Raw genomic sequence first — 22,532 nt, 5'->3', positions numbered from 1 at the left:
GCTTAGTCTTGCGCTGGATACGCTTGGGCCTCCTAGCCTCGCAAAGTACGCTGGTATTGTCCCTCAGGAGGCGCGTGAAACGTGCCATCACCTCCAGTGCTGGTGGGTGAATAGCGCTGGGACTGGCCATAATAAGGCTCGGACATATCGAAGGAAATCCGCCGAAACCATTCCTAGACGAGTAGCAAAGGCTCAGCGGATACAAGTGCTCCTAGGAGAAAAGGGGAAGATTATATACCCCGTTACGGTGTCTCTGCAAAGTCAAGGATTGCTTGTCTGATGGCAACGTCAGCCGACGGGCTTCGAGACCATGCGTATTACCCGGGAACGTTGCACGAGGCTTAACTGCGAGTGGTTCATTGAACGAAGTCTGGCCTACTGAAACGTTTGAAAACGTCAAGAAAAGAATATGAGAGTGGGTATTCCAGTAACTAGGAAACTCGACGCAAATAACAAGAAAAGATAGCACGCTCCATCCGAGATCCTGTCCCACAGTGATCCTAGAATAATAAAGGAACCAAGGGAAATGTAGCACATGTGATATGCTATCTCGAAACGATAGATGCGATCGTTATCCGTAATATAGCGCAAGAATGGCAGGGAAATGGGAAAAAAAGAGGAAATAAGACAAGGAAGATATTCCAAGGTTACATGCGCCCAGCACACTCGTAGCTCCTGGCCAGTAAAGCTCAATCTTAGTACATCAGAATCGATACACATTGGGTTCAACAAGCTCGTTTCAAGGATGAGCGAAGCTATCATTGACCTGTTGACTTGCGAACTCTCTGAGCTACCCAATCAGATAGCATAGCATCCAACTGGCTATTCATCTCCTTCAGTCTCTTGCTCTCGTCCTTGAACAAGTTGCCAGTGATCGGATGCTCAGGGCCGGCTGGAGGGATATTTGTATTGTCATAAACAATAACGTAGAGGTCGCGGAGCTCCTTATCATCTTCCAAGTATGAGCGCAGGCTAGCATCGCTCCAGGTTGGAGTCGGCACTTCAAACGGAGTCGGGACTGCTTCAGCCCGCCTACTATCAATGGTGTCGGCGGGCGATAGAGGCGGTGAATCGGGAGAGGCGAGGTGATCGTGAGATGGAGATATGTCAGTTGCCAGCCCCGATACACTAGGGGAGCTACGTTCTAGGGGAGGGGGGGCGCTGATAGGCGATTCCAGGAGTCGAGTTTGCGGTTCCGGACCTTGCTTTGGTGGAAATTTTTGGGGCGGGGACGTGACAGAATGCTGTGAGGACGCTTGGTTGGCCTGCTCTGGCCGGTTTGCTAGAGTTTCTGTCGGTGAGATCGGTTTCTTCGAAGGGCTTGGGATCCGCGCAGGGTTGGAGTGGATTTGATGGCCAGCGTCATAGGACTTGGAGCGTGAAGATCCGGCAATCCCCTCCACTTCATCGAGTACCACTTGGCGTATCGTTTGATCTGGTCTCTGATTCTCCTTGGATACGATTTCCTTCTCCTTCATTGAAGCGTCTACCACTGGCTCCCTGTACGGATCGGAGGTTGCAGGAGCGTCAACATCCGGTGGCTGCTTCTGGAGTTTACTGGACTGCCTCTGCACGCCGGTTTGTTTCGTAGATCGTGATTCGGGAGAAGTTACAGACTCCGAGGATGTCTTCGGAGGCGGCGACGCTCGAGACAACTCACCCGAGTGCTTCTCGAAATCTTCACCGTCGTCCTCCGCAGACTTAGATTTTTTATCCTTTCTTTTGAAGAGGCCGCTAAGCATCCCAGGCTTCTTCTCCTTTCGCTTCTTGTCATCCTTGACTTTCTCGTTGGAATTGGTTTTATCTAGAGTTTCCAGACTGATGCGGGGCTATTATGAGGAGTAATTAGTATCTTATCCAAGAACGCAAAAATGACAAAGGAAACATAATTCGTACCTCTCTTGGCTCATTTGCAACAGCACCTGTGTCGTCACGGAGGAGATTCGGAGTGAGAGATATCTTCTTCGTTTCAACAGTATCGTCCTTGAAAAAGGAGTCGGTGTTCCTAAGAGTACCATTCCTCGATCGGCTAACGGTAATGTCAGAAGTAGGTGTCGTGCGACCGTCTTGCTCGAAAATTTCTTGGCTTGACCTCGGCTTCTCTGGACTACTCGCTGTTGTTTCTGTTGTTTCTTGCGTGTTCTGTGCCTCTGGAGTCCCCTTATCTCGTTGCGGCTTTGGTCTCAGTGGCTCAACCACAATATCCTCGTTCCGGTCATCTCGCACCTCGTACTCATCCCGTGATGCGTATTCATCAGTGAAAGAAACGTCGTCGTCCACCTCTTCTTCTGTCGAGTATTCAGCCTCAGACGCTTCAATGTAGGTCGGATTCGTGAAGGTGACGTTCTTGGCGTTTCGCCGCCGCATTGCCTTCTTCAGCGGATTCTTAGATTTTTCCAGATTGTCCCCGAGCATGGTCGCAGAGAGCTTCTTGCGTCAGTAGAGTTTGACCCTATTCGCGAGGCGAACCTACATCCACATTTCTGTGCTTGTTCAAACGGGCCAGTCTTTCCGTGGGTGTTTCGATATGTTCAGCAGGTAAGTATCCTTTCCCCGGTTAGCCTTAATCGTGCGACCTCCGCTTCAGACTCACCAATGCTCCCGTCCTTCACGATCCGAACAAGCCACCAGTAGCTGTTGCTGTCGTCCAGAAGCACCATGTTGTCCCCCTTGGCGGCATTGGCCTGTCCGTCCACAGTTGCGACAAAATTGTGCAGTGCGTAAACGAATTCGAAGTTGATGTCATCTGTTCCCGGTCAGCCACGACTTTCCCGGTCGAGTGCACAGGAAGCGAGGAACGGCGAGAGCCTCCCGTCCCGTTCGTTTCTAAGTCTAAAAGAAGAAGCAGTCGTACCGTCGTCGATGGAGGGTGAGCTTGATATTTTGTCCATCAAATCATCATCCAGCAGATCATCATCAGCGTCCCCGTCACTGAGATCGCCATCCTCGGCTCTTCCACGAATGTCACTCTCATCATGGTCCACGCCTAATCCGATATTAATGTCCTCCGTACCATTATAGACGTCAATCCCATCATGATAATCGTCGGTGCCCATACGTGTCCCGCGACCATTTGGGCCGTGCATTATCTCAGATTTCGAATCATGGCCGGCATGGCGTATTTCCTGCTCTTGGTGGGGAGCTAGGCCAGTTCCGCCCTTCGTGTGTACAGCATGTTTCGAGTGGTCTTTGGCGGAGGGAGCCTGGTGGTCTTGGAGGTCAAGCGTATCTAGCAATTCAGGGTTAGTCGCTATGGCGAGGGACATCGTCTATGTGAAAACCATACCAGCTCTCACAATCCGGGGTCTCGACATGTTGGCAATTGAGAAAGCGTCCAGTGCGTTGGGATGGAGCGGACTGCGTTCAGGTTCGGGAGAGAAAACGCCTCAGCAGTTGAGGGACATCAGAGATAAAGAGTGGATGTGGATGGTGTCTACGTGTTACCGTAAACGCAGGGAGTGAAAGGTAGACAGCCCCAGGAATATAAAGAGAGGACCTCGGGGTATCGAGAACGATTGGTAGAGAAACACCGAGCAACGAAGGAAATACCACGACCAGCGGCGGGGGGTGGGTAAGGTACGATCAGAGGACAAGTTTCGAGCCACAGGACGAAATGAAGCACTCCTCGAGCGAATCGAAGTCGAAAAAAAAGCAAAATACAAGAAACAGTAAACCCAAGAAAGCAATAGAAAAGAAAAAGTAGAGAGACCCAGAGCTGGATAAGAGCGAATGCAGCTCAAAGAGTTCCCCAGACTCTCAAGCCATAAATCGAGAAAGGAGGTCGCCCAAAGACTCCCCGAACCAGACGCCCCTTGCGCGCGCTTATCCACAGCGACCCGTGCCTGGCCAATTGCTGGTGGAGCCCACGAGGCCTAACCAAATTAGGTTTAGTTTCATCCAAGCTCATTTTAAGGTCCACTCCTGAGGCGCACAGCAGGACGATGCTCAATCCCATCAATATTTTCCTGCTCTTGAAGATGAGAACAGCTCAATCCGCCTCCTGGGGCTCCCATACTTATCTGCTTACTTATTATGCTCGATACCTCACACATGAAGTTGTTCAGAACATCCATACCCCTAGGCTGAGCAAGCACATGGTCTGCAGCCATGGACCAGGAGAGGGGTACGTCTCCACCAAACCACCGACAATCTTTACCAACTTCCAAGGTTCATGATCGAATCCAGTTGGGTTGGCAGACTTTAGTCACACAACTATCCGGCTTTGAAATGAACACGCAAGGAGTGAAATCTACTCGATAATGAAACAATCATCTTGAAAAAAATTCGCTTGACTGGAGCATGACAACCCAGGCCGAAACACCGAACGGCGAGCCAAACCAGTTGTGTTGTTACTCTCTGCTCCATGAGAGTGTCCAGACTTCGAGTCCTTAGCGAGTTTTAGACAAAATTTATAACCCCACACACTGCAATATCATCCTAACTCTCGAGTACAAACCAAAAAATTGGACCATCCACCGCATCATCTACAAGACTACGAGTACCTGGGTCAAACGACTGTCAGTGATCAATATCCGCGTTCCCCGTAATTTTCAGCGGATGAATAACGTCCCTTGCTTTTGACGTTGCCCAAGGAGTCGATGTTGCACCACAGAGTTGCTCTGAAGCTGCTCAATGCTCGAACCAGAAGAAGTACTGTATTCAGTGTAAAACTTGGGTAATCGTTCTTTTAGGCCATAATATTTTTATACAAACAGTAAGAGATAGTATAGTAGTAAGCACTCCAACTTTGTTCATAGGGAATACTGGTCGAGAATGTGTATGCACGTGAAGCAGTTAATTAAGCGAGTTTCCGGAGTCAGCTCAGGTGTACTAATGCCCCATTAGAGGAGAACAACTTGATCAAACCAATGGAAGAATATCATGGGAATCGCTGGTCCATACTTTGATAATACTAAGAGAAGGAATAGCACGAAGTAATATCATTCAATGGTAGCACTGACCCAGAATCTACGCGAAGCGCTAGATCTATACTCCTAAGTCTATGGAGATAAGCTATTCGACACAATGCAAAAGTATACACAAAGACCAAATGCATCTTGCGACTTATCTTCTATGAAATTCATATGGTAGAACACCATATCATCCTAACGTTTCAACTAGCCCGCACGACATTCTTGTTCTGCTTGATAACATCGTCAATCCCCATACACGCCTTGACCCTCCACTGGGCACTACCCGCCTGCCCAACATTATGTCAGATATCGTTGATCGACTCAACATTATGCCGACAGTTCATCTTGTCATTGAAGCCAGTAAGGTGGTATTATCCTGCTAGGAGGCCATCCAGCTGGCGGCCATCATAGCACCGACTCAATCAAGACAAAACGCACCGGCCTCGTTGTCGGTTTTAGCTGCGTCTCATAAAGAAGGAAGCTGGCGAAACAATGTCTATCTTCACGCCGAGTGCCTGTGCCACAGCCTCATTGCCGTCTTACGCAGCGAGATTTCCCAAGACAAAGGTTGCACTTAGAACGGCCCTATCCTGGAGCAACTGATACCGAGGTTTATGAACGGTTATTGGTCTTTGAGGCCAAAGAAATCGCTGTCGGGAATATTTTGGTTGGCTAAGAAGTCCTCCTGTCGAGGCAGCAGCCTACTTCACGAAACCCGGCCGCAAGACCCTTTCAGGATTGCTCTAGCACGCGCTCATAAAGTGGGCGGCGCGACAGATGGAACGAGTGAAAGCGCAGTTGGCTGATACAGAGACAGTGGCAGGTCCGGAAGGCTTCATCGCGCTGGCAAAACAGCGGAGGCGAAGGTGAAAGGAGGCAAGAGGGCAACGGTTCCAAGCTTAATGTCAAGAAATTGGCCGAGACTTCTTCGGGCTGGAAGCAGCTGTAGTTCTCCAGCAACTTCCGAGCATCTTCGTTTAGGTTTTTGACCTCCGCTTGATAGCATTAGGAATTCTTGTCAGCTTCCACCGTCAAGACAGCCATGTTTCCGGGCCAATATTAGCAGATGCAGGGGAATGAATCTGGCGATATACGGGATGGTTGCTTGACTTGAAGGGTCTTTTGAGATAAAGGACGTTCCTGAAGATCGTAAGCACTGCTTTGTGGGAGAGTGACAGGTACCAAGCTCCAGCTATGACCACATCCGCTATATTCGGATGCCTCACCCTAACAGCAATCAAACCTTTCGAACAGGAGCCCGGCAAAGAGAGCTCCAGGGCGACTGCTGGAGAAGTTTCCTGAAATGACGAATAATTCCGCCGAATGTATCTGCTGCACTCTTCAAGTTTATCATCCCCAGCGACGGGATCGTGGACGTCCAACCTCCATAGCCTCAATTTACTTCCTTCACATTTCAGACCCCATAAATGATTAAATGCAGCTGGCTATTATAATTCACTGCCTAAGGTAAATAACATTGGCGACAGCAACTCTATCATCCCACAGCTTGTTATTTTGGCCATTCCCACCGGAGCTCCTATGGATTTTCAATAATAATAATCTTTCTGGGAACCTCTGCACAGGATGAGAAGTTTCCAACCACCAAGCTCGTAGGAGACCACTATCCATCCAAGAGACAGAAACATGCCTACTTACACGATCGAGATGTCCAAGGATCCTTCATCCGGCGCGGTTCGCCATTCTGGGGCAGAAAGTAGCGTCAATGTAGCAGGGTCAACAATGACATCAGACCGCTGAAAATTAGTCCGGCAGAAAACATTCGGCTTTTCCAGACGCCCAACTGGTTAGGTAGTAGGATCTCTGCTCTGGATGGCCCAGGATGAAGGCATTCTACCCCTTGGGTCCGGCTAGGGCTTTCGACCAGATCCAAGGCCCAGTACCGGTGGAGTTCAACTATCTTCCAGTCGTTAGACAGTTTGGCTTCAGATGTCATTCACATAGTCCATGATAAGAACGATTCGTCTGCTTCGACAGTACCAGGACAACCAGAAAGTCACGTTACTCGCCCCCCGGATAGTAGGTTGAGGTTGTTCATCGGAACCGTCCTTTTTAAGGTCAATCATCGAGGGGAGAATCAGGATACCATGCGCTGCTGAAGTCAGGTTGTCGTTGCGACGCCATCCACCTTTGACAGACAAATGTGGGCCTGTCGTCACACAAAGAAACTAACAACAGGATGGAGGATTCTCCGCACCAGGTGTACTAACCGTTTCCATATACCTTCGCCACCTCAGCGTCATTATGACTCCGGAGAACAGAGGAATGACTCCGGAGAACAGAGGAATGTCTCCCTTGATTCAATGTGCCGCACAGACCACATTCAAGATCGAAGGATCGACAAAGAAAGAAACACCAAGCAGTGCCGCCCCAACTTCAGCAAACAGAATGTCCGAAAGCGCAGCAAAAGGGCCAACAATGGTTGGATCCGAGAGATCTCGTTAATTTTAAAGAAGTCAGGGGTCCGAACCCGCTCTGACCGATGGTTTGAGCTGCACTGCACCTGCAGCCGGCCCAGCATTTGGTTGGGTGGAGGAAAGCAGGGGTGGTCAAGCATCCTCGCAGCGCTCATCGCGGCAGACCAGAGCGGTTCAATGACGTCGACACCCATGCGCTTATCCTTGTCAGGTGCGTCGAGCTTCTTGGGGGACCACCAGTAGGATTCGTCTGGGGTAGTCGGGAGCAGAATAGGCTCCATAATAGAGTCATGTAATAAAAATAATGAACTTGTCGCCGATGCAGCTCGATGGACGCTGTTGGCTTGGCCAACCTCAAGACACACCGGAATTACTAATGGGGAATGAAGTAACTAACTTCGACTTCCCCTCTTTATAAAGGTCACCTCCGTTTTCTCCCGAAGGTTTTGGATTCGAGTTGCACCTCACGATGCCATCGACTTTCACACCCCTCCCCCCCTTCACGATTTGCGTCAAAAAAAGACTTCGATGCATCTTCACCAATAGTCGTCCCCGATATTAAAAACTCACCCTCCACACGACTCCATTTTTTACAGCCACCATCACCGTTCAGGCTTAGTTTCTTTATCGGTCGCCTCGAATGGTTCATCAGATTTGTATGCCACTGTTTGTTCACACCCACACCTTCTTCTCTCTTCAACTTACCCGAGTCGTGGGCGTCTCATCAACTTGTATCTATCGTCTCTAATTTCACACTTCATGCCCACGCCTACTTTCTTCGCAGCTTCTTCGTGCTCTCCGTGAGGGCATGGCAACTGCGCAAAGAAGCGCCAGATCGGCAGGGTTGAGGATCGAGACTTCCTTCCATCATTCTTCGAAAAATCGCTGGCGGGATGGAGAGGGTGCAGGAGACGGGGAGGTGGCTGATGATCGAGCTGGTAACGAGGGCGACCGCACCAACATCTTTCAAGATCATGACGCACCCCGTTGCGGTACTGATGAGGAACGCAGTGTTTTGAGTAGCCTACATTCTTCGACTCCTCCTATTTCTGTCCCGCGCCATGATGATAGCACAACGCAAGTCTCCGAGATACCTCACAAGCCAGAGGATATCAGCTCTTCGCCGTTTGGCTCTTTCCTCCATGAGGAGCAGGCGCGCCTCGACTCGGATCCCGCCGTTACCATACAACAGCGGTCCTTGGAAATACAATTGTCCCAGAGCGAAAAGTTGAACCGCACCCAGAGATTTCAGCCCCCTAAGACATCGAGCCTCCGGAACATACTCCCGCAGGACGACGACGATGTTGCACAAGGTATTAGCCAGCTCGGCTTCAGTTCTAGTGCGAGAAGATATCATATTCAACGAGGCACTCCCAGCGCATATTCACGCGATGACCGCCCAACGAGCCCGAGCGAAGCCGTAATTGACCGTCCGACCTCCCTCACATCGGTGTCGACCGCATCCCCTATTGTGGACGAAGTACAGACTCCTCCGCAGTCCTCACACGGTTTGCTTTCTCCCATCTGCGTAGCGTCTCCAGAGCAGACATACGAGTCACCCGGTGATCGCAGCTCCTGGTCCGGGGCTTCTGCCGGTCCTTTCAGTAGCAAGCCAGGGCGCTATCGTTCTACGCGCTCCCACTCCCGCCGATCGACTACCTCAAGCGGAAAGTCTCCTGCAAGCGCGTTTCTCTCCATGTGGAATACACGTGAAGAGCCAGCACCCAAGCCCGATGATGAAGGTCAAATGGTTGGGACTGAGTATGTTCTTGGGAAAATTATTGGCTCTGGGGGCTTCAGCGTTGTCAAGGAGGCTTATAAAGTCGAGGAGGGTGGCGAAACTAGGAGACTAGCAGTGAAGATTGTCAAAAAGCAAGTCCCCGATAAAACCGAAAGGGAAAACGATGCGGTGCAAGCCGAGTTCGACCACGAAGTTCGTGTTTGGCGGTATCTCAACCACCCAAATGTGCTGTCGCTCGATGCTGTATACGAAACAGATTACGCTACGTTCTGCTTTACGAAGTTCGCAATAGGCGGAACACTATTTGACCTCATTCGCCAGAATCGTCACGGCATCGGGGCCGAGCTTGCGAAAAAGTATACTTACCAACTCGCTTGCGCACTACGATACTTACACGAAGACGCTCGTGTCGTGCACAGAGATATCAAATTGGAGAATTGCCTTCTAGACCCGGTCGAGCTGCCCGATGGCACGAAGACGTCGAATCTCGTGCTTTGCGACTTTGGGATGGCGGAGTGGGTCAATGCGGACGGCGAGGATTCTCCCTCGAATCCGTATGACGATGCTGGAGACCGTCCCCCGCCCCGAAACATTGGTCCTTCTGAATCTAGCACCAGTATCGCAGGGAGCCTAGAATACGCATCTCCAGAACTGCTCGAGTCCAAGTCAGGTATTATTGATCCCTCAGTTGACATCTGGGCATTTGGTGTCATCGTCTACACCATTCTCGCGGGGTCGCGGCCATTCCAAGACCGGTTCCAGCCCCGTTTGATATCAAATATTCGCGGTGGGCTCTGGAATAGAAAAGCCATCCTGAAAGGAGAAAGCGACCCCGAAATACGGCGCGGCGCCCTAGAACTCATAGCGGGATGCTTAGAGATGGACTATCGCAAGCGCTGGACCGTTCGCGATATCCTATCTTGTCAGTGGCTCCGGGAGTTCGCCGAAAACGATGACAGTCCATCGAACCCTATCTGGAGCCCAGCTTGATTTCCGACCTCCTTCACCGAAGAAAACACAAGAAACGACTTTACGATTTGATCAACCTTCATAGCCGCAACTATAACGCCATCCCTCTACGAACGAGCGCTAGTGTTTGGAGTTAGTATTTTCTGATACCCTCCTCTTTTTTGTCGGAAATTCGCACGCACCTCTTTGGGACTTGAATTGGCGCTATCCCATGATGGTCAGCTAGGCGTTTGTTTGGTTGGAATGAGTTCTTTGCTCGCATGTACTTATATACCAGGTTGCTCCTTCTCGTTTGCACTGCCTTTCTCCTTGCTTCTTGTACTCTTGTTGTCTGTATGTTCTAAAGAGCGGGATATCATCTACCTTGTATATATTCACTAGTTATCCTCCGGGTTTTCAGTAGAATGGGCACCATTTGCTCTCTTTTGAAACCAGCTTGTGAAAAGCAGACTCCGAGACCTGTGACGATGAAAAGATATCGATCTAATACAAGAAATGCTCAGATATCTAACCTAATATACAAATATTCCCTGGCGGCCCCAGAGATAGATATACATCCACGACTAAATTTACCAGAGCCTATTCTCCGGCAGAACCTTCTCCTTCTTCACACCCGCCGTACTCTGTCTCTCAGCAGGCGACCTAAAGAACAAACTGGGTCCCTCGAGGGGCTTCACCAAGTGACTCAAGTACCCCCTGTGGGCAGGGTCACGATAATACTCAATATCCCGTCGCTTCGTTGGATCAGGAAGTCTGTACTTGAATCCATTCGCAGCCATAATCTCCTCCTCCTGGAGCTCGGCTGACCCCTCCGCGTCCTCAGCAGATAAATTGAGCCCAGCGGCAACATGTAACCCGGGACTTCCGCTATTCACACACCAAGCAGAAGAGAGGAATGGATGTGTCTCGCGTTTCATAATCCGCGCGATGGACGCCCTCGTGTAGAATCTCGTCGTCACAGAGCCTCCGGCTGCCTCAACGGCCGCGATTGCGGACGCGGACGCGCGCGAGACGACGATGTGGACGGGTTGCTTGAGGGAGGCCTTTACGTCGCCTTCACCTTCGCCTTCACCCTCTCCGGGTTCAAACTGAGATTGAGGGTCTGGGCCTGGCGTAGAGGTTTTTGACTTTGTTTTTGACTTCGCAGCGGTTGGACGGTTACCATTCGCAAGTAGCTTCACACCCTCCTTGGTATTGTGTATACATCGCGACTGTGCGAGTTCGCGGATTGTAATCGGTTTTGTGGGATCGATACGGCCCTGGTCAATCCATTCTTGGATCCTGTCGAGATTGGTAGTAGCGAGGTCGAGCGCAAATCTTGAGGGGGAAAGAATCAAGTCAGCCAATTGAACTAAATTTATCTAAAAATTTCCAATGAGATATAAGGAGCGAAAAGGTGAGGACATACACATTATTAAACCCCCTCTCCCCGTGGACCACGATCTCCGGCGTCTGTCCACCATTAAACCCCGCCGGAACCTTTCCGTGCTGCTTCTGACCCTTATGACCGCGTCCGGAGGTCTTACCCTTCCCCGATGCGGGACCACGACCCCGTCGGATGCGCTTGTTGTATGCACCTGGTGTATCGGAGAGGGAGGCTAGGATGTGTGCACTTTGAGACTGTCCGGACGGCTGTTGGAGGGCCGGGAGTAGTGACAATGGCGACGGTCTTGAGGGTGCTGATCGGTATAGGCCCCTCTGGAGGGGGAGGGGGAGGATCTGGAGCCTCGGAGGCATGGTTGAGTTCGTTTAGTGGTGATGGTTGGGTTGGTTTGGCTGGGAAAGTGACAGGATCTTTTTTGGTGGTTTGACGCCTGAGGATTGTCGGATAAATATCGGGCCGGTCGTGAGAATGGGAGCAACCCCGAAGGTTGCGGAAAATTTGACCTTGGTGGACAGAGAGTGCTTTGAGAATTTGTCCAAGGCAGGAAGGCAAATATGCGAAATATTCCAAGTATGCCAACTAAAATCTACGGTTTTGCATCTAGGAAAGCTGCTTCAAGGACTGGCCTGGGAGGAATAGGTGCAGCAGTCAAGAGTCTGAAACTAAGTATGCTCTGAATTGTTCTTGCATTATCTATGTAGCCATGCGGGCTGTCCAAACCACACATGATGCAAGTATGATGGCTGGATACCATCTCACGGATGGGATGAGGAACAAAACAAAGAACGCCGTTCATGCGGTAGTCGAGACAGAAACAAATCACCTCCCAATCCCCTGAACAAATGCACACAGAGTTTCTCATATGATAGCCCATATATGATGCTAAAACGCCGAAATCAATGCAAAGTCGGGATAAGAGTAAAGTGGAAGCATACAATACAAGGTGAAATAATGAGCGGAAATACTAAGGGGAGATATGGGGCAGGGGTGTCAGGAATAGATGCAGGGTCGTGACTCATAAGCAGAGGCATAAAATCAGGCTGATTTAAGGGGCATAATGCGGGGTAGGGAAGAAGTTTGGAGGAATGTAAGTTCCATGTGGCCAGGCCTCATGGTGGTGGTAAGGCAAGAGTCCCGTTTTGCGTTCTGTAACGGATTTCCCTAGCGGCTGATAGTGCATGTGGTCGAAGGGGATGGTGCGCTGTTGTTCGAGAGAAGCCGGTGGCGGTGGTATCAGCAAGGTGTTGACACTCCGCACGGGACGGTATGGAGAGTTCCTATTTGCCAGGAAGAAGGACGGCGAGAGATGGGTTTGAGGAGTATGTGCTGCATATGCGGAGACTGCTGGGGAGATTGTGGCCGAGGTCGCGGGAAACGGGCTGTTGTGGCGCCTTGACGGATCAGGCAGTGAGATTGTTGGTGTGGGTACGCCGTTTGTGACGGGCTGAGTGGCAGTAGACACTGGATTCTGCGGTGCCCAGGTGCTGGGATTGTAGACAGGAGGCATAGATGGCCGATTGGGTGTGGTAGCGAGTTGAGGGATGGATGCCGGGACGCTTGGGGCGAAGGTGTGAGGCCGCCGGGTAACAGGCCCAGGGACACTCTGCTGTGGTGGTGCAGATGTTGGTGCTATCATTGGTGGCAAAGTCGGCACACTAACCTGAGCTGAAGCAGTCAGAGTGGATGAAGGCATCGAAATGACACCCGGTATGGCAATCTTCTTCGTCGGATGCTGCTCTTCGGCGGCTTCTTCGTAACGCCGTTTTCGAGAGTCCACTTGAGACAAATCGTTCGCAACTTGTGAAGCGGGAGCGTATGATGGTCCGTTCATCGATGCCCACATTTGTGGGTGTAGAGTCTCAATCGAAGGGGAGGGCAACCGAGCCGAGATTGGTGACAGCTGCGTGCGTGTCGTCGGTCCAAAGCTTGGCGAGAGACGAAGCACTGGAGGTGTATGGAGAACATCGCCATCCTCTGAAGCAAGAGGTGCATTCATGAAGAAATCTGCAAAGAGCCCTAGTTTGACGTGCCACTGCGCCCACTCTTTCTTGGATGCGTAGAGGTTATATCGAAGATTGCTCAGAAACTCTACCTCCATGACATGGATTTCCTGAACTGAGATTCTGGAGACCTCTGCCCAAGTCTTATTCGTGTAGGTGTTGTCGTCGAGGACTGGAAAGCGCCATCAGCACAAGACTCTTACAGATAAGGCCCAACGAGTGGAGAAAACTCACATTTATTTCCCAGCATAAGAGCAATCGTCATCAGCCTATACTCACTACCCTTTTTCCCACGTACTCCAGGATTGAACTTCTTCAGCCGATAGATGAAGAGGAGCGCAAGTAGAATGACGTTTTGGCTAACTTGAGTAGTGGATAGAATACTGGTTACCCATTTCTGGAATCCAATCGAAGGAATCGCTTCAGGAGACAGGGAGGCACCGTGGCTCGAGCATTCCTCAACCGCCTTTAATTTTGCCGAGCTCTCGAACCAAAACAGGCAAGTCATCTAAGGATGGGTCAGTTCACTGGCGCTCTAAACACGCCGAGAAGCCATACCTGAGCAGCGAAATCCGGTAGATTTCCTTTGCCATTGTTGACCGAGGACGGTACCTGTAGGTATGATGGCGTCAAACCGTCCCTGTCTCTAGCCTGGTCGTCCGTCTCCAACGTCGGGGGGTCCTTGCTCGGTGGTTGTAGCTGCGAGTGGGTCTTTTGTACCATCCTGTTGACGAAGTTGGTGTTCACCCGCGAATAAGCAGGAGCTTTGCCGTAGACTGGCACTGCGTATCCTTCGGACTTGGCCCCATAAGAGGGAACATTGCCGTACACCACGCTGTTCATGTCGCTTGGAGGAGTTGGGAGACCGTCCCGAAAGGGAACAGTCCACGGAAGATCAGGGAGTTCCGAAGTGTTCGGAAGTTGTTGCTTTGTGGCGCTGATTGAACCGACTGTACGGGAGTCGTAGAGAATCGTCGGGGTAATTGGAGGGGCAGAAAGATGTGAATTCGTAGAGATCACCGGGAGAGACATATGGTAAGGTAGTATGGCCCAGGATGACCTTGGGCCAAAAAACGAAAAGGGAAGAACGGGCTCCGCAAATGCTCAAACGTCATGAAAGTCCCATTGAGGTAGATAGTTGCGCGGGTTCAATGTGTTCTTCAATATCCACTTGGATCTCTGCAGGCCGTGATAGAAGGTGGGATTCGGCAGTATCGAACGATGTTATGACCAGGGCACTGTCATGAAATGGAACAGGGCGACACAAGAAAGCTCACAAACGAAATTTATGGTTATTGTTAGTGGGCAAAGTGTTGTCGCAGAGAAGTAATGGAGGGGCTCCAGTGAAGTGAATGTGGTTGTTGGCTATGTCCTGTCAATGGAATGAAGGCACGCTGAAGGGGTGAAGAGTCCGGTCAGTCAGTCCAGGACAGAGAGACGATCGGTCGCAGAGTCTACGAGACTCTCAGGCAGTCATGACATATAGAAAGAGAAGGATATGGAAGGCGAGGTTGTGCCGAAATCATCAACAACGACCATCCAAAGATGCGAGCTCGGACTCTATCCAGTTATAGCTCCAGTCAAAAAGACGATACCATTTCAAAAGGGGTAAGTGAGAAGGTCAGGAAATAAAAATTAATAAATCATGGAACGGCAAATTGGATGGAAAGTTTGGAAAAGAAATGGTCCCAGCATTGAAAAGCAAGATCCATCGGGCCCGAGTTTGAAAATTGAATAAAAGTCAGGAAGAAATCGGAAAGTCGAGAGAAGGGCCGTCGAAAATCACGGAAGAGCTTCCTGAAAAGGCAAAAAAGGACTTGAAATTAAGGTGAAAGAAACCAAAAGTGTTTGGGAAACAAGAAGAAGGGAAGATGAAGTCAAGACATCATTCTTCAGGGAGCAAATAACGACTCTCCATCATGAAAAGCTCCGCTCAAAGGACTCGGGTCAATGAGCTTCAGTTCCATCCGGAAAGAGCGCTGTGTTGCTGTGACCATTCACAGAGTTTGAGCTGGACGCAGGTCCAAAGGGTCGATCCTCCTTTCTGGACTCGTTTGGGGTTCGGTTCCGGCTTCGGTGTCTCTGTTTCTGTCTTAGGAGGAAGGAGGGAAGGGAAGCGGAAAAAAGAAAAAAAAAAAAATTCAAAAGAAAAATCAACTTGAGGTTGGAATCCCGGTTGATGTCAGAGCGGCGGGGATGGTGGAAAAGAAAGGAACAAGTGGATGCATGCAACAGGGTGGTGACAATTTGAAAGGCCAGGACTCAAGGGCTCACAAGTTGCACCAGACTAGTCTCAGCATCAGCCAAAGGTGGAAAAGAGGCGCCTCCATCCACCAGCGCCTGCACCAAACCAAAGAACCAAGGGGGTTGGTAAGTCAGTCGTGAGAATGGTCAAAGGGACGGGGGAAGGAAGAGGAAGAGAGTCATCGTGCTCGACAGGCGAACAGACTCCGTCAGACCCATCTTGGATCCAATAGAAATCCCAAGCTTAGCGTCAACATTGCGACGCCCATGGTGTGGTGTGCCGCCTGAAAGACTCATCGTGGTTCGTCTCGCCTTCGGAGGACGGGCGGTGTGAGGAAGGGGGGCGAGCCGGGCACACCCAAGGGGCTGGGGCATTATTGCTCGACATTATTTGACGGAGGTGCGTGCATTTTGGGAGTGTGGTGTGGTTGATCACCAGCACGCCAGAGAGGAATGCCGGCATGCTTTCCCTCGCCTGGTATGAAGGAAACAAATCATCGTCTTCTTGTTATCATGCGAATCAGATCACGAGTGCCCAGTGGGATGCTTCCAGACACTGCCGCGATGACCAAGAAGGCAACAGGTTACTTTACGGCTGGGCGTTGCCAGTGTCACGGTGGTTGGCTCGGAATACGGACTGATACATGGTTACCTCGCGGTACTTCAGATGAGGTCAGCCCATACTCTTTAGTGCAACGAGTCCACAAGGTTGGAGTGCGTGGGGCGTTCTGAATTCGTCAATGATGGCTGCCCGTACCGTAAATTTTGTAATTCCCCTCGGTCAGTCAATAGTGGAGCAGAAGGCTGGACGGCGGCAGCGGCAGAAAATAGGCGGTTGGACAGTGAGGGGAAACGACCGCGCTAACTTCAGGTGGAGTAGTAGTCCACCTGCAACCTTGGAAATTTCGAGGACATCATCCACCCCAGCAGCCAGGGAAAATCAGATGGGAACTCACATCCCGAATCCCTCTTCGCCTCTTCAGTGTGAGACCAAGAATTTGAAATTGTGTCTCGTCTTCATGTTTGTTCGCAATGTATGGGAGTACCGGGCTGTGACTGGAACTCCACACAGCATAGGCAGATGCACGAATCATCTGTGCTCGAGCGCCTCAACATGAGAGACAACCTTTTGCATGCGTCAGCAAACCAGACAGCCAGTCATCCAATTGCTCAGCACAGGTCTGGCGTTCCAGCCTTGGCGCTCTTGAATTCCAGGCGAAGATTCGAGGCAAACTGACGACGAACACGAAGTGATCGATCTGGAGTTTGTGTAATAATACCAAAGTATGACCTTTGACCTGAAATTTGAGGCGAGGTTTCCAATACCCACACCAACAAACTCTCACCACGCTGTTCTCAAGCCGCTGTTCTGTGTGTCATCCGAGCCAACAAATTCTTTTCTGAGCATCCTTTTCCGCCAGCCCGACGGACGCATCGACCCCATCCTCGCCCGATCCAGTTCTTTGTGGTCAAGCCAGTCAGAAAAACCCCAGTCGAACAGCAACCACCGAGGAATTTTATTGTGTTCTTGTCACAGAAGAGCCGACGATCCACGGAGGTGCAGATGTCGACTAATTTTGGTTTTCCGTCCAACAGCACATCAACAGCTGCATCCAGAATCTGTTGGATATGTCGAATCGTGACCGTTTTCGGTTTAGCCTAAGAAAAGGAGAGGTTCCATCCACTCGTCTTGTCCTTCGTCAGGGCCATTTGTCTCATCATCAACGACACTCTTCGTTCCATCGCATCGTTCACAGTGGTCCAGACAGCCTTCAACCCCCGCTTCCGTATTTCTGCTGGCGCTGAAAGAAACAAAAGAGTAGTCTCAGAGGAGCTAGTGGAGACAGCTCCATCCCGAGCACGCAGTCGTCATGCTGATGAGTGGATAACGCCCTGCCAACTGTTTCGGGCGGAGGAGTTGTGCCTTCCGGCTCAAGTCCATCATCTGCTCTCATCAATCTTCTCCCCGGCAGGTGCAGAAAGAGACGCGACAAAGGCCTTAAGCTCTCCCGTCCATGGAAGTTTGAGCGAGTCCGGCTGTGTCACGGTTCAAATTTGATGATAAAAGGGTCACCCAAGTACCGACGCAGATAGTCGTTGAGAGGACAGAGGACCACGAACCCTCTGAAAAGACCCTTCGCAGACTTGTTGAGGGCAAAACCCGCTGCCTTCCGCCCAAGTCAAAGGCGCCGGGCAACAGAAAAGGACGACGGACTCCATGAGCTGAAAGCCACCAGTGCAAAGATCTCCAAGCAGAAGAGCGCACACGATGGCTTTCTGATGGTTCAATGAACAGCGACAATGGAGGAGATCGATGCATTCGAGACGACACCTCAAATGCGACCTCTCATTCGCCTTGCTGTCCAACAGCAGCGAACAATGACCCCGGCCTTTAATATCTTTTGATAATCAAAGAGTATTAAGGTGAAAAAACTTGTAAAGCAAACAGAGGCGAAGCCAACGTTCTCTGCAGGTCATCATCCAAAATCACCCCTCCTGTAGCCGCTCTCCAATGCGCAAGCTTTTGCTTTGCCGTATCTTTGGGTCCAAATCCTGAAACAGTGCAACCTTCACGCCTTTGCCAATAATGCAGCCAGCTCTTCGAACGAGCCTTGCCTCCTCATTCGCAAGGAGGGAATTTTTGATGTTATACGGTTTCCCAGAGGTCCCTCCTTGATGAAGGCAACTTCCATACTCAGCTCTGGCGGTCTCGAAGTACAACGATTTTGCACCTGCCAGTGTGTCATGCTGTTACCCGGACCTCGTTCAGCAGGGCTCTGGTGTCTCTGTTCCAATTGCCGAATTTCCTGGCGCGGTGAGGAGAAAATACCGTCCCGATGATACTTCTTGGTACGGAGCTGGTTTCCGTTTGATATGATCATGTGATGATAGAGTCTCGGCTCTCTTTGAGGTAATCCGAGCGATCCTTAAGTTGGAAATTACCTCGCGTTCAGGAGACCGCTGTTGGTACTAGTAACCGTCATGACCAACATTATTTCTGACGTTTCTGACCGTCATGACCAATCCCCACGGTCAGACCGGCCCTTGGCATCCTCATTAAGTAGTATCATGTTTCCACGCCTGTGCACTCGTGGACCCGTGACGAGAACGAACTTGAACTCGCCAGCCAGTCCTCCGAGTCGTCTCCTTTTCGTTCTTGAAATCTTGGCTCTCTTATGAAGCAAATACAGAGATGTCATTGGCTTTCCCAAGGCCCATACTCATTCTCAAAACGCGAAGCCGTCACTGGCTCTCACAAGCAGGAAAAAGGCGGTAAATGACCGATGGATGACGATACGATTCCTGACTGTCATTGAGGGACGATTCGGAGATCGCCAGAAACCAGACTTTGCGTCCCATGCGTTGTCATGCCGCATCTTGCGTCAACATCGTTCGACTCATCCGACAGGCGATTCAATGAACCAACAGCCTGATGACGGTTGTGGCCCAGAGAACCCAGCAGCACACATTTCGTTTGCACCAACGCAAGGCGCCCGTCAGAAAATCGTCGTTTGTCCGCCCCAGGTCATCCGAAGTCCACACTCTGTAAAGTTCCAGAAACAGTCAAGATAATCAAAGAAACCAGTCGCGTGGTTTGTCGAAATATTCCAGAACCCAACGAAGAAACAACTTAACTTCTTCGAAGCAGTGGAGCGTCAGTGCCATCGTGCCTCTTATTGGCTGGAATCCAATATTTGTGGCAATGGCCTCTTGTCAGCAACTGCTCGTGGGCCAGTCTCAACTCTCCGTGCAATCATCAAGTCATCATTTTCTCTGGGACATTGTCCCAGGTCGGTTTTTGCCATCAAAGCGCAGCCAGCGTTGGGGAGCGGATTTTCCAACTCCGAGCCACGAGAATCAAACCAAAAAAAAAAAGTTTTTGACCGATGAGTACCGCTCGAGGTCGCGCGAGGCGAAGAGAGCCAGAATCATCCCAGCACGATCACGACTCACCTTCGGCGTTCAATCTCAAACTGTTCCCATCTGTTCCATGCCGCGGTCATCCAACGTCTTGTCAGACGACCAGGATGGGAAGGTCTGCTTCTTCCAACTTCGAAATTCCCCACCAAACCCGAAGACCTCAGTTTTAAGATCGACCAGCATGTCAAATCCGCCTCAAGACCATCTTCTGTCCTTCCGAATCTGCATTTCACTGATTTTCAACTCGTCATATTGTAAATACCAGGGAATAATTCCACACGCAACCATGGTTCTAGCCTATCTCTCGAACCAGGCAACGGGAGCCGACGGGTGTACGCACTATGCTGGCGCTAGAGAGTATACTTCCATCAAGGTTGAGCACCCAATCGCTCAAAGCGCGAGGCAATAATTGCTTTTTGCGATGTGCAAGTCAACTTCCCTTGCCAGAAACATGAGCGAAGATTTTGAGTCAGAAATAATTTGCTGACGAGCGGCCAACTTGCCACGGCGCAATGGGTCGCCGAGGCTCCATCTTCCAATCTCGTCACCGCCCCACGAGCTTTGGAGCCTTTTGAGCCAAGGACAAGAACCTCTTTCTTCGCCGATTACTCAGCGTGAACGCGTCTCCAAAGACGCGCCTTGTCTCCTCAATTAAACCCCAGTCGTCACTCTTGTCTCATCGTGATGGATGGAGACTCTCCCGTCTTTTCCCATGTCGGAAAGGTTTCTTGGGTAAGCCAAACCAACGATTTGCTGATGCCAAATTCACACCCTCCATGCCACCGTGGATCTCGTCCGCCTCAGCTTGTGACCAAGACAGGGGCCACCTCTCCCCGTCTGTCGCGGTCTTCTGATCATCTCATTTTCAAGAAACTCGACCAACCATTCGGGTGTCGAACCTTCTCAGAACAGCCTCCTTAGAACCAGGATAGTTTCCAGCAACTTTGCAGGAAAGCCAATCACACACTTGGTTCCCTCGAATCACCACCCCTCATTTTCTGCACTGATTCCTGCAATCTGATGAGCAGCTTCTTCTGGTCTTGACGATGATCCCGAGAGAAGAATATTACCATAAAATCGAGATTCATGCATTGGCGAAGGTCATGATGACTGTGATGGTCCTGTGCCTCGCTTTCCTTGGAGACCTCGGTCAACTCTTCATCGCCGAACTCACTCATCCATCCGGCGACATGGCTTCATGCATGATGAGAACCCAGCACAACACCATTTCCCTCGGTGTGGATAAATCTGGTCTGATCACTGAAGAAATTCCCCTGGCAGGCACGCACTCGGCGCTTCGTATGGTCCTTTTCCCGAACCGCAAACAACCCTTGACTGCACGCGGGTCCTCATTAAGACCCACGCCCTCAAGACAGATAAGGACATCGAATGATCGCTTCACCAGGCAGCATTGAAATTTAACATCAAAAAAGAAAAGCATCTTCGGACAATACCAGCCATGCGATATTTTTTTTTTCTCACCTTGCTGCCTTTTCCAGCTCCTTGCATTGTTCAGGTCCTTGCAAGTGAATCCTCAAGCCTCACAGGCATCGGCTGCAGGAAACGAAGTTATGCCTGAAGGTGAAGGACCAGATACCACCCCCAACATCGCATCGTTGAAGCAACCCACCCAATAATCTCAGCCCCATGCTCTTTGGATGAAGGGTCATTACGGCGTCACTTGCAACAATCGCAGCAGTCCCCGTCGAGAGCCGCACAGAAGTCGAGCTGCGGAATTCCTCTTCTCTCGTGCTTGTCAGGGATGTGCGTTCCGCCTCCTCGCCGCAAGGCTCAAGATTCCGGTCTCAATAGGTGACCCTCAACCTCGCTCAAGGTTCTTTGTCTCTCCGAGAGATGAAGACCAAGCATCTCCAAAACACACTTCTCCCACCTGCCCCTCGTGTCAAGGTTTCGTCGGAACGATGCGAATACAGCCCGAACCCAATTACAAGTCTGGTCCTATATCACCATCTCCAAGACAGAGTGGAAGTGTTGGAGGCGAGCGCGGAGTGGTTTTTTTCTCCTTATTGACTGATCCGCTCAACCCCGATCCTTACTCGTATATTGAATGGCAGCTGTCGTAAATTCAGTAAGAGAATTTGTTGTTTGAAATGAAGGGCTCCCGCAACAACCCCCTTGGGGACTGAGAGCTCATTTCCGAAATGTTGAGGGCGGAGGATGAAGCCTTCAGGCACTCGAACGCAGAGGCCACCTCGCCCTCCACCCCGCGGATTCGCCGTTCAGATACCATTCCTGTTCACTTCCAGCGGCCCCACTCCTCAGCTTTTGGAGTTGGCGCTTGCCATCCCCAAAGTGTGAGAAAGTCGAAGTCTCAGCCGCGGCTTCCGGGTCACAGCAGCCCACATTGAACCTTGAACATCGACCCCACCTCAAGCATCGTCGACTCACCCCCATCGTATTGATGAAAACAAATGACCTGCGATCTTTTGGCCGGCGCACATGTTCCCATGGCTGGAAGGTTGATCTAACTTTCATTCTGGCCTTGGACTCTTGGAGAAAACGAAGATCCGCCGCACATGAACGAGTCGAGGCAGAGTCGATTTTGTCAAGCAACCAAACGAGGTTGAATCCAACTGGGAACAAGGCCACCTCTTGGTCTCACTCACGTCGGCTCCCATCCTCTTCATGGGCCGTTTCATTAATATTAGTTTGTTACATGGCACAAAATGCCCGCCTAGTACAAGGACTGGCAGCCCAGTGAGACAGTCAATGAGAGCGTTGGACAACAAGGACGACGCCGCAAGTGCCACAAATTCGTACCTTGTTTCACTGACCTCAGTGCGTTGTCGCCTCTAAACAGCCAAATATGGGAAAAGAATTTCGGATTTCAAGTCTGAGAGCCCTTTGCGAGCAATCAAATCAGGACTCATCCAGCCTGCAATTTCTTTTCACCAAACAAACTTT

At 50.7% G+C, this 22,532-nt stretch overlaps 5 protein-coding genes across 5 annotated transcripts; 2 read left to right on the top strand and 3 right to left on the bottom strand.

The window, feature by feature from the left end:
- Window positions 1-246: 246 nt before the first annotated feature.
- Window positions 247-3,754, bottom strand: BJX67DRAFT_358850 (uncharacterized protein). The gene is made up of 6 exons (XM_071029598.1): window positions 3,287-3,754; window positions 2,855-3,229; window positions 2,594-2,746; window positions 2,474-2,547; window positions 1,897-2,427; window positions 247-1,829 (listed from the first exon to the last, which is right to left on the bottom strand). The coding sequence occupies exons 1-6, from the start codon at window positions 3,312-3,314 to the stop codon at window positions 759-761; spliced, it is 2,232 nt and encodes a 743-aa protein (XP_070884399.1). The 5' UTR covers window positions 3,315-3,754; the 3' UTR covers window positions 247-758.
- Window positions 3,755-6,355: 2,601 nt separating this feature from the next.
- BJX67DRAFT_358844 (uncharacterized protein) lies at window positions 6,356-7,724 on the top strand. Its single transcript, XM_071029597.1, has 2 exons — window positions 6,356-7,192; window positions 7,214-7,724. The coding sequence occupies exons 1-2, from the start codon at window positions 7,073-7,075 to the stop codon at window positions 7,589-7,591; spliced, it is 498 nt and encodes a 165-aa protein (XP_070884398.1). The 5' UTR covers window positions 6,356-7,072; the 3' UTR covers window positions 7,592-7,724.
- A 15-nt stretch (window positions 7,725-7,739) lies between these two features.
- BJX67DRAFT_184636 (serine/threonine-protein kinase) lies at window positions 7,740-10,353 on the top strand. Its single transcript, XM_071025234.1, has one exon. It carries the CDS (start codon window positions 8,157-8,159, stop codon window positions 10,077-10,079), a length of 1,923 nt encoding a protein of 640 aa, XP_070884397.1. The 5' UTR covers window positions 7,740-8,156; the 3' UTR covers window positions 10,080-10,353.
- A 274-nt stretch (window positions 10,354-10,627) lies between these two features.
- BJX67DRAFT_373270 (mitochondrial 54S ribosomal protein uL15m) lies at window positions 10,628-11,795 on the bottom strand (the record flags this gene model as incomplete). The annotated part of the gene is made up of 2 exons (XM_071031373.1): window positions 10,628-11,375; window positions 11,467-11,795. 2 exons carry the CDS (start codon window positions 11,793-11,795, stop codon window positions 10,628-10,630), a joined length of 1,077 nt encoding a protein of 358 aa, XP_070884396.1.
- A 606-nt stretch (window positions 11,796-12,401) lies between these two features.
- Window positions 12,402-14,917, bottom strand: BJX67DRAFT_184741 (putative mucin). Its single transcript, XM_071025235.1, has 4 exons — window positions 14,001-14,917; window positions 13,677-13,950; window positions 13,103-13,614; window positions 12,402-13,048 (listed from the first exon to the last, which is right to left on the bottom strand). Exons 1-4 carry the CDS (start codon window positions 14,472-14,474, stop codon window positions 12,488-12,490), a joined length of 1,821 nt encoding a protein of 606 aa, XP_070884395.1. The 5' UTR covers window positions 14,475-14,917; the 3' UTR covers window positions 12,402-12,487.
- Between the last annotated feature and the right edge of the window lie 7,615 nt (window positions 14,918-22,532).

Source organism: Aspergillus lucknowensis (assembly GCF_044049455.1).
Source record: "Aspergillus lucknowensis strain CBS 449.75 chromosome Unknown BJX67scaffold_32, whole genome shotgun sequence".
NCBI lineage: Eukaryota > Fungi > Ascomycota > Eurotiomycetes > Eurotiales > Aspergillaceae > Aspergillus > Aspergillus lucknowensis.
Note: the sequence above shows the minus strand (reverse complement) of the source record. Positions and strands in the feature narration are given on the sequence as shown.

Excerpts from the sequence above, each read along its gene's own strand:
- BJX67DRAFT_358850 (XM_071029598.1), bottom strand. The coding sequence starts at position 3,314 with ATGTCGAGACCCCGGATTGTGAGAGCTG. Across the intron at positions 2,428-2,473 it reads ACAAGCACAGAAATGTGGAT|CTCTCTGCGACCATGCTCGG; the intron begins GTAGGTTCGCCT and ends TGACGCAAGAAG. Across the intron at positions 1,830-1,896 it reads TTGCAAATGAGCCAAGAGAG|CCCCGCATCAGTCTGGAAAC; the intron begins GTACGAATTATG and ends TCCTCATAATAG.
- BJX67DRAFT_358844 (XM_071029597.1), top strand. The coding sequence starts at position 7,073 with ATGTGGGCCTGTCGTCACACAAAGAAACTAACAACAGGATGGAGGATT.
- BJX67DRAFT_184636 (XM_071025234.1), top strand. The coding sequence starts at position 8,157 with ATGGCAACTGCGCAAAGAAGCGCCAGATCGGCAGGGTTGAGGATCGAG.
- BJX67DRAFT_184741 (XM_071025235.1), bottom strand. The coding sequence starts at position 14,474 with ATGTCTCTCCCGGTGATCTCTACGAATTCACATCTTTCTGCCCCTCCA. Across the intron at positions 13,951-14,000 it reads TACCGGATTTCGCTGCTCAG|ATGACTTGCCTGTTTTGGTT; the intron begins GTATGGCTTCTC and ends ACCCATCCTTAG. Across the intron at positions 13,049-13,102 it reads CTCTGACTGCTTCAGCTCAG|CAGAGTGTCCCTGGGCCTGT; the intron begins GTTAGTGTGCCG and ends GCACCACCACAG.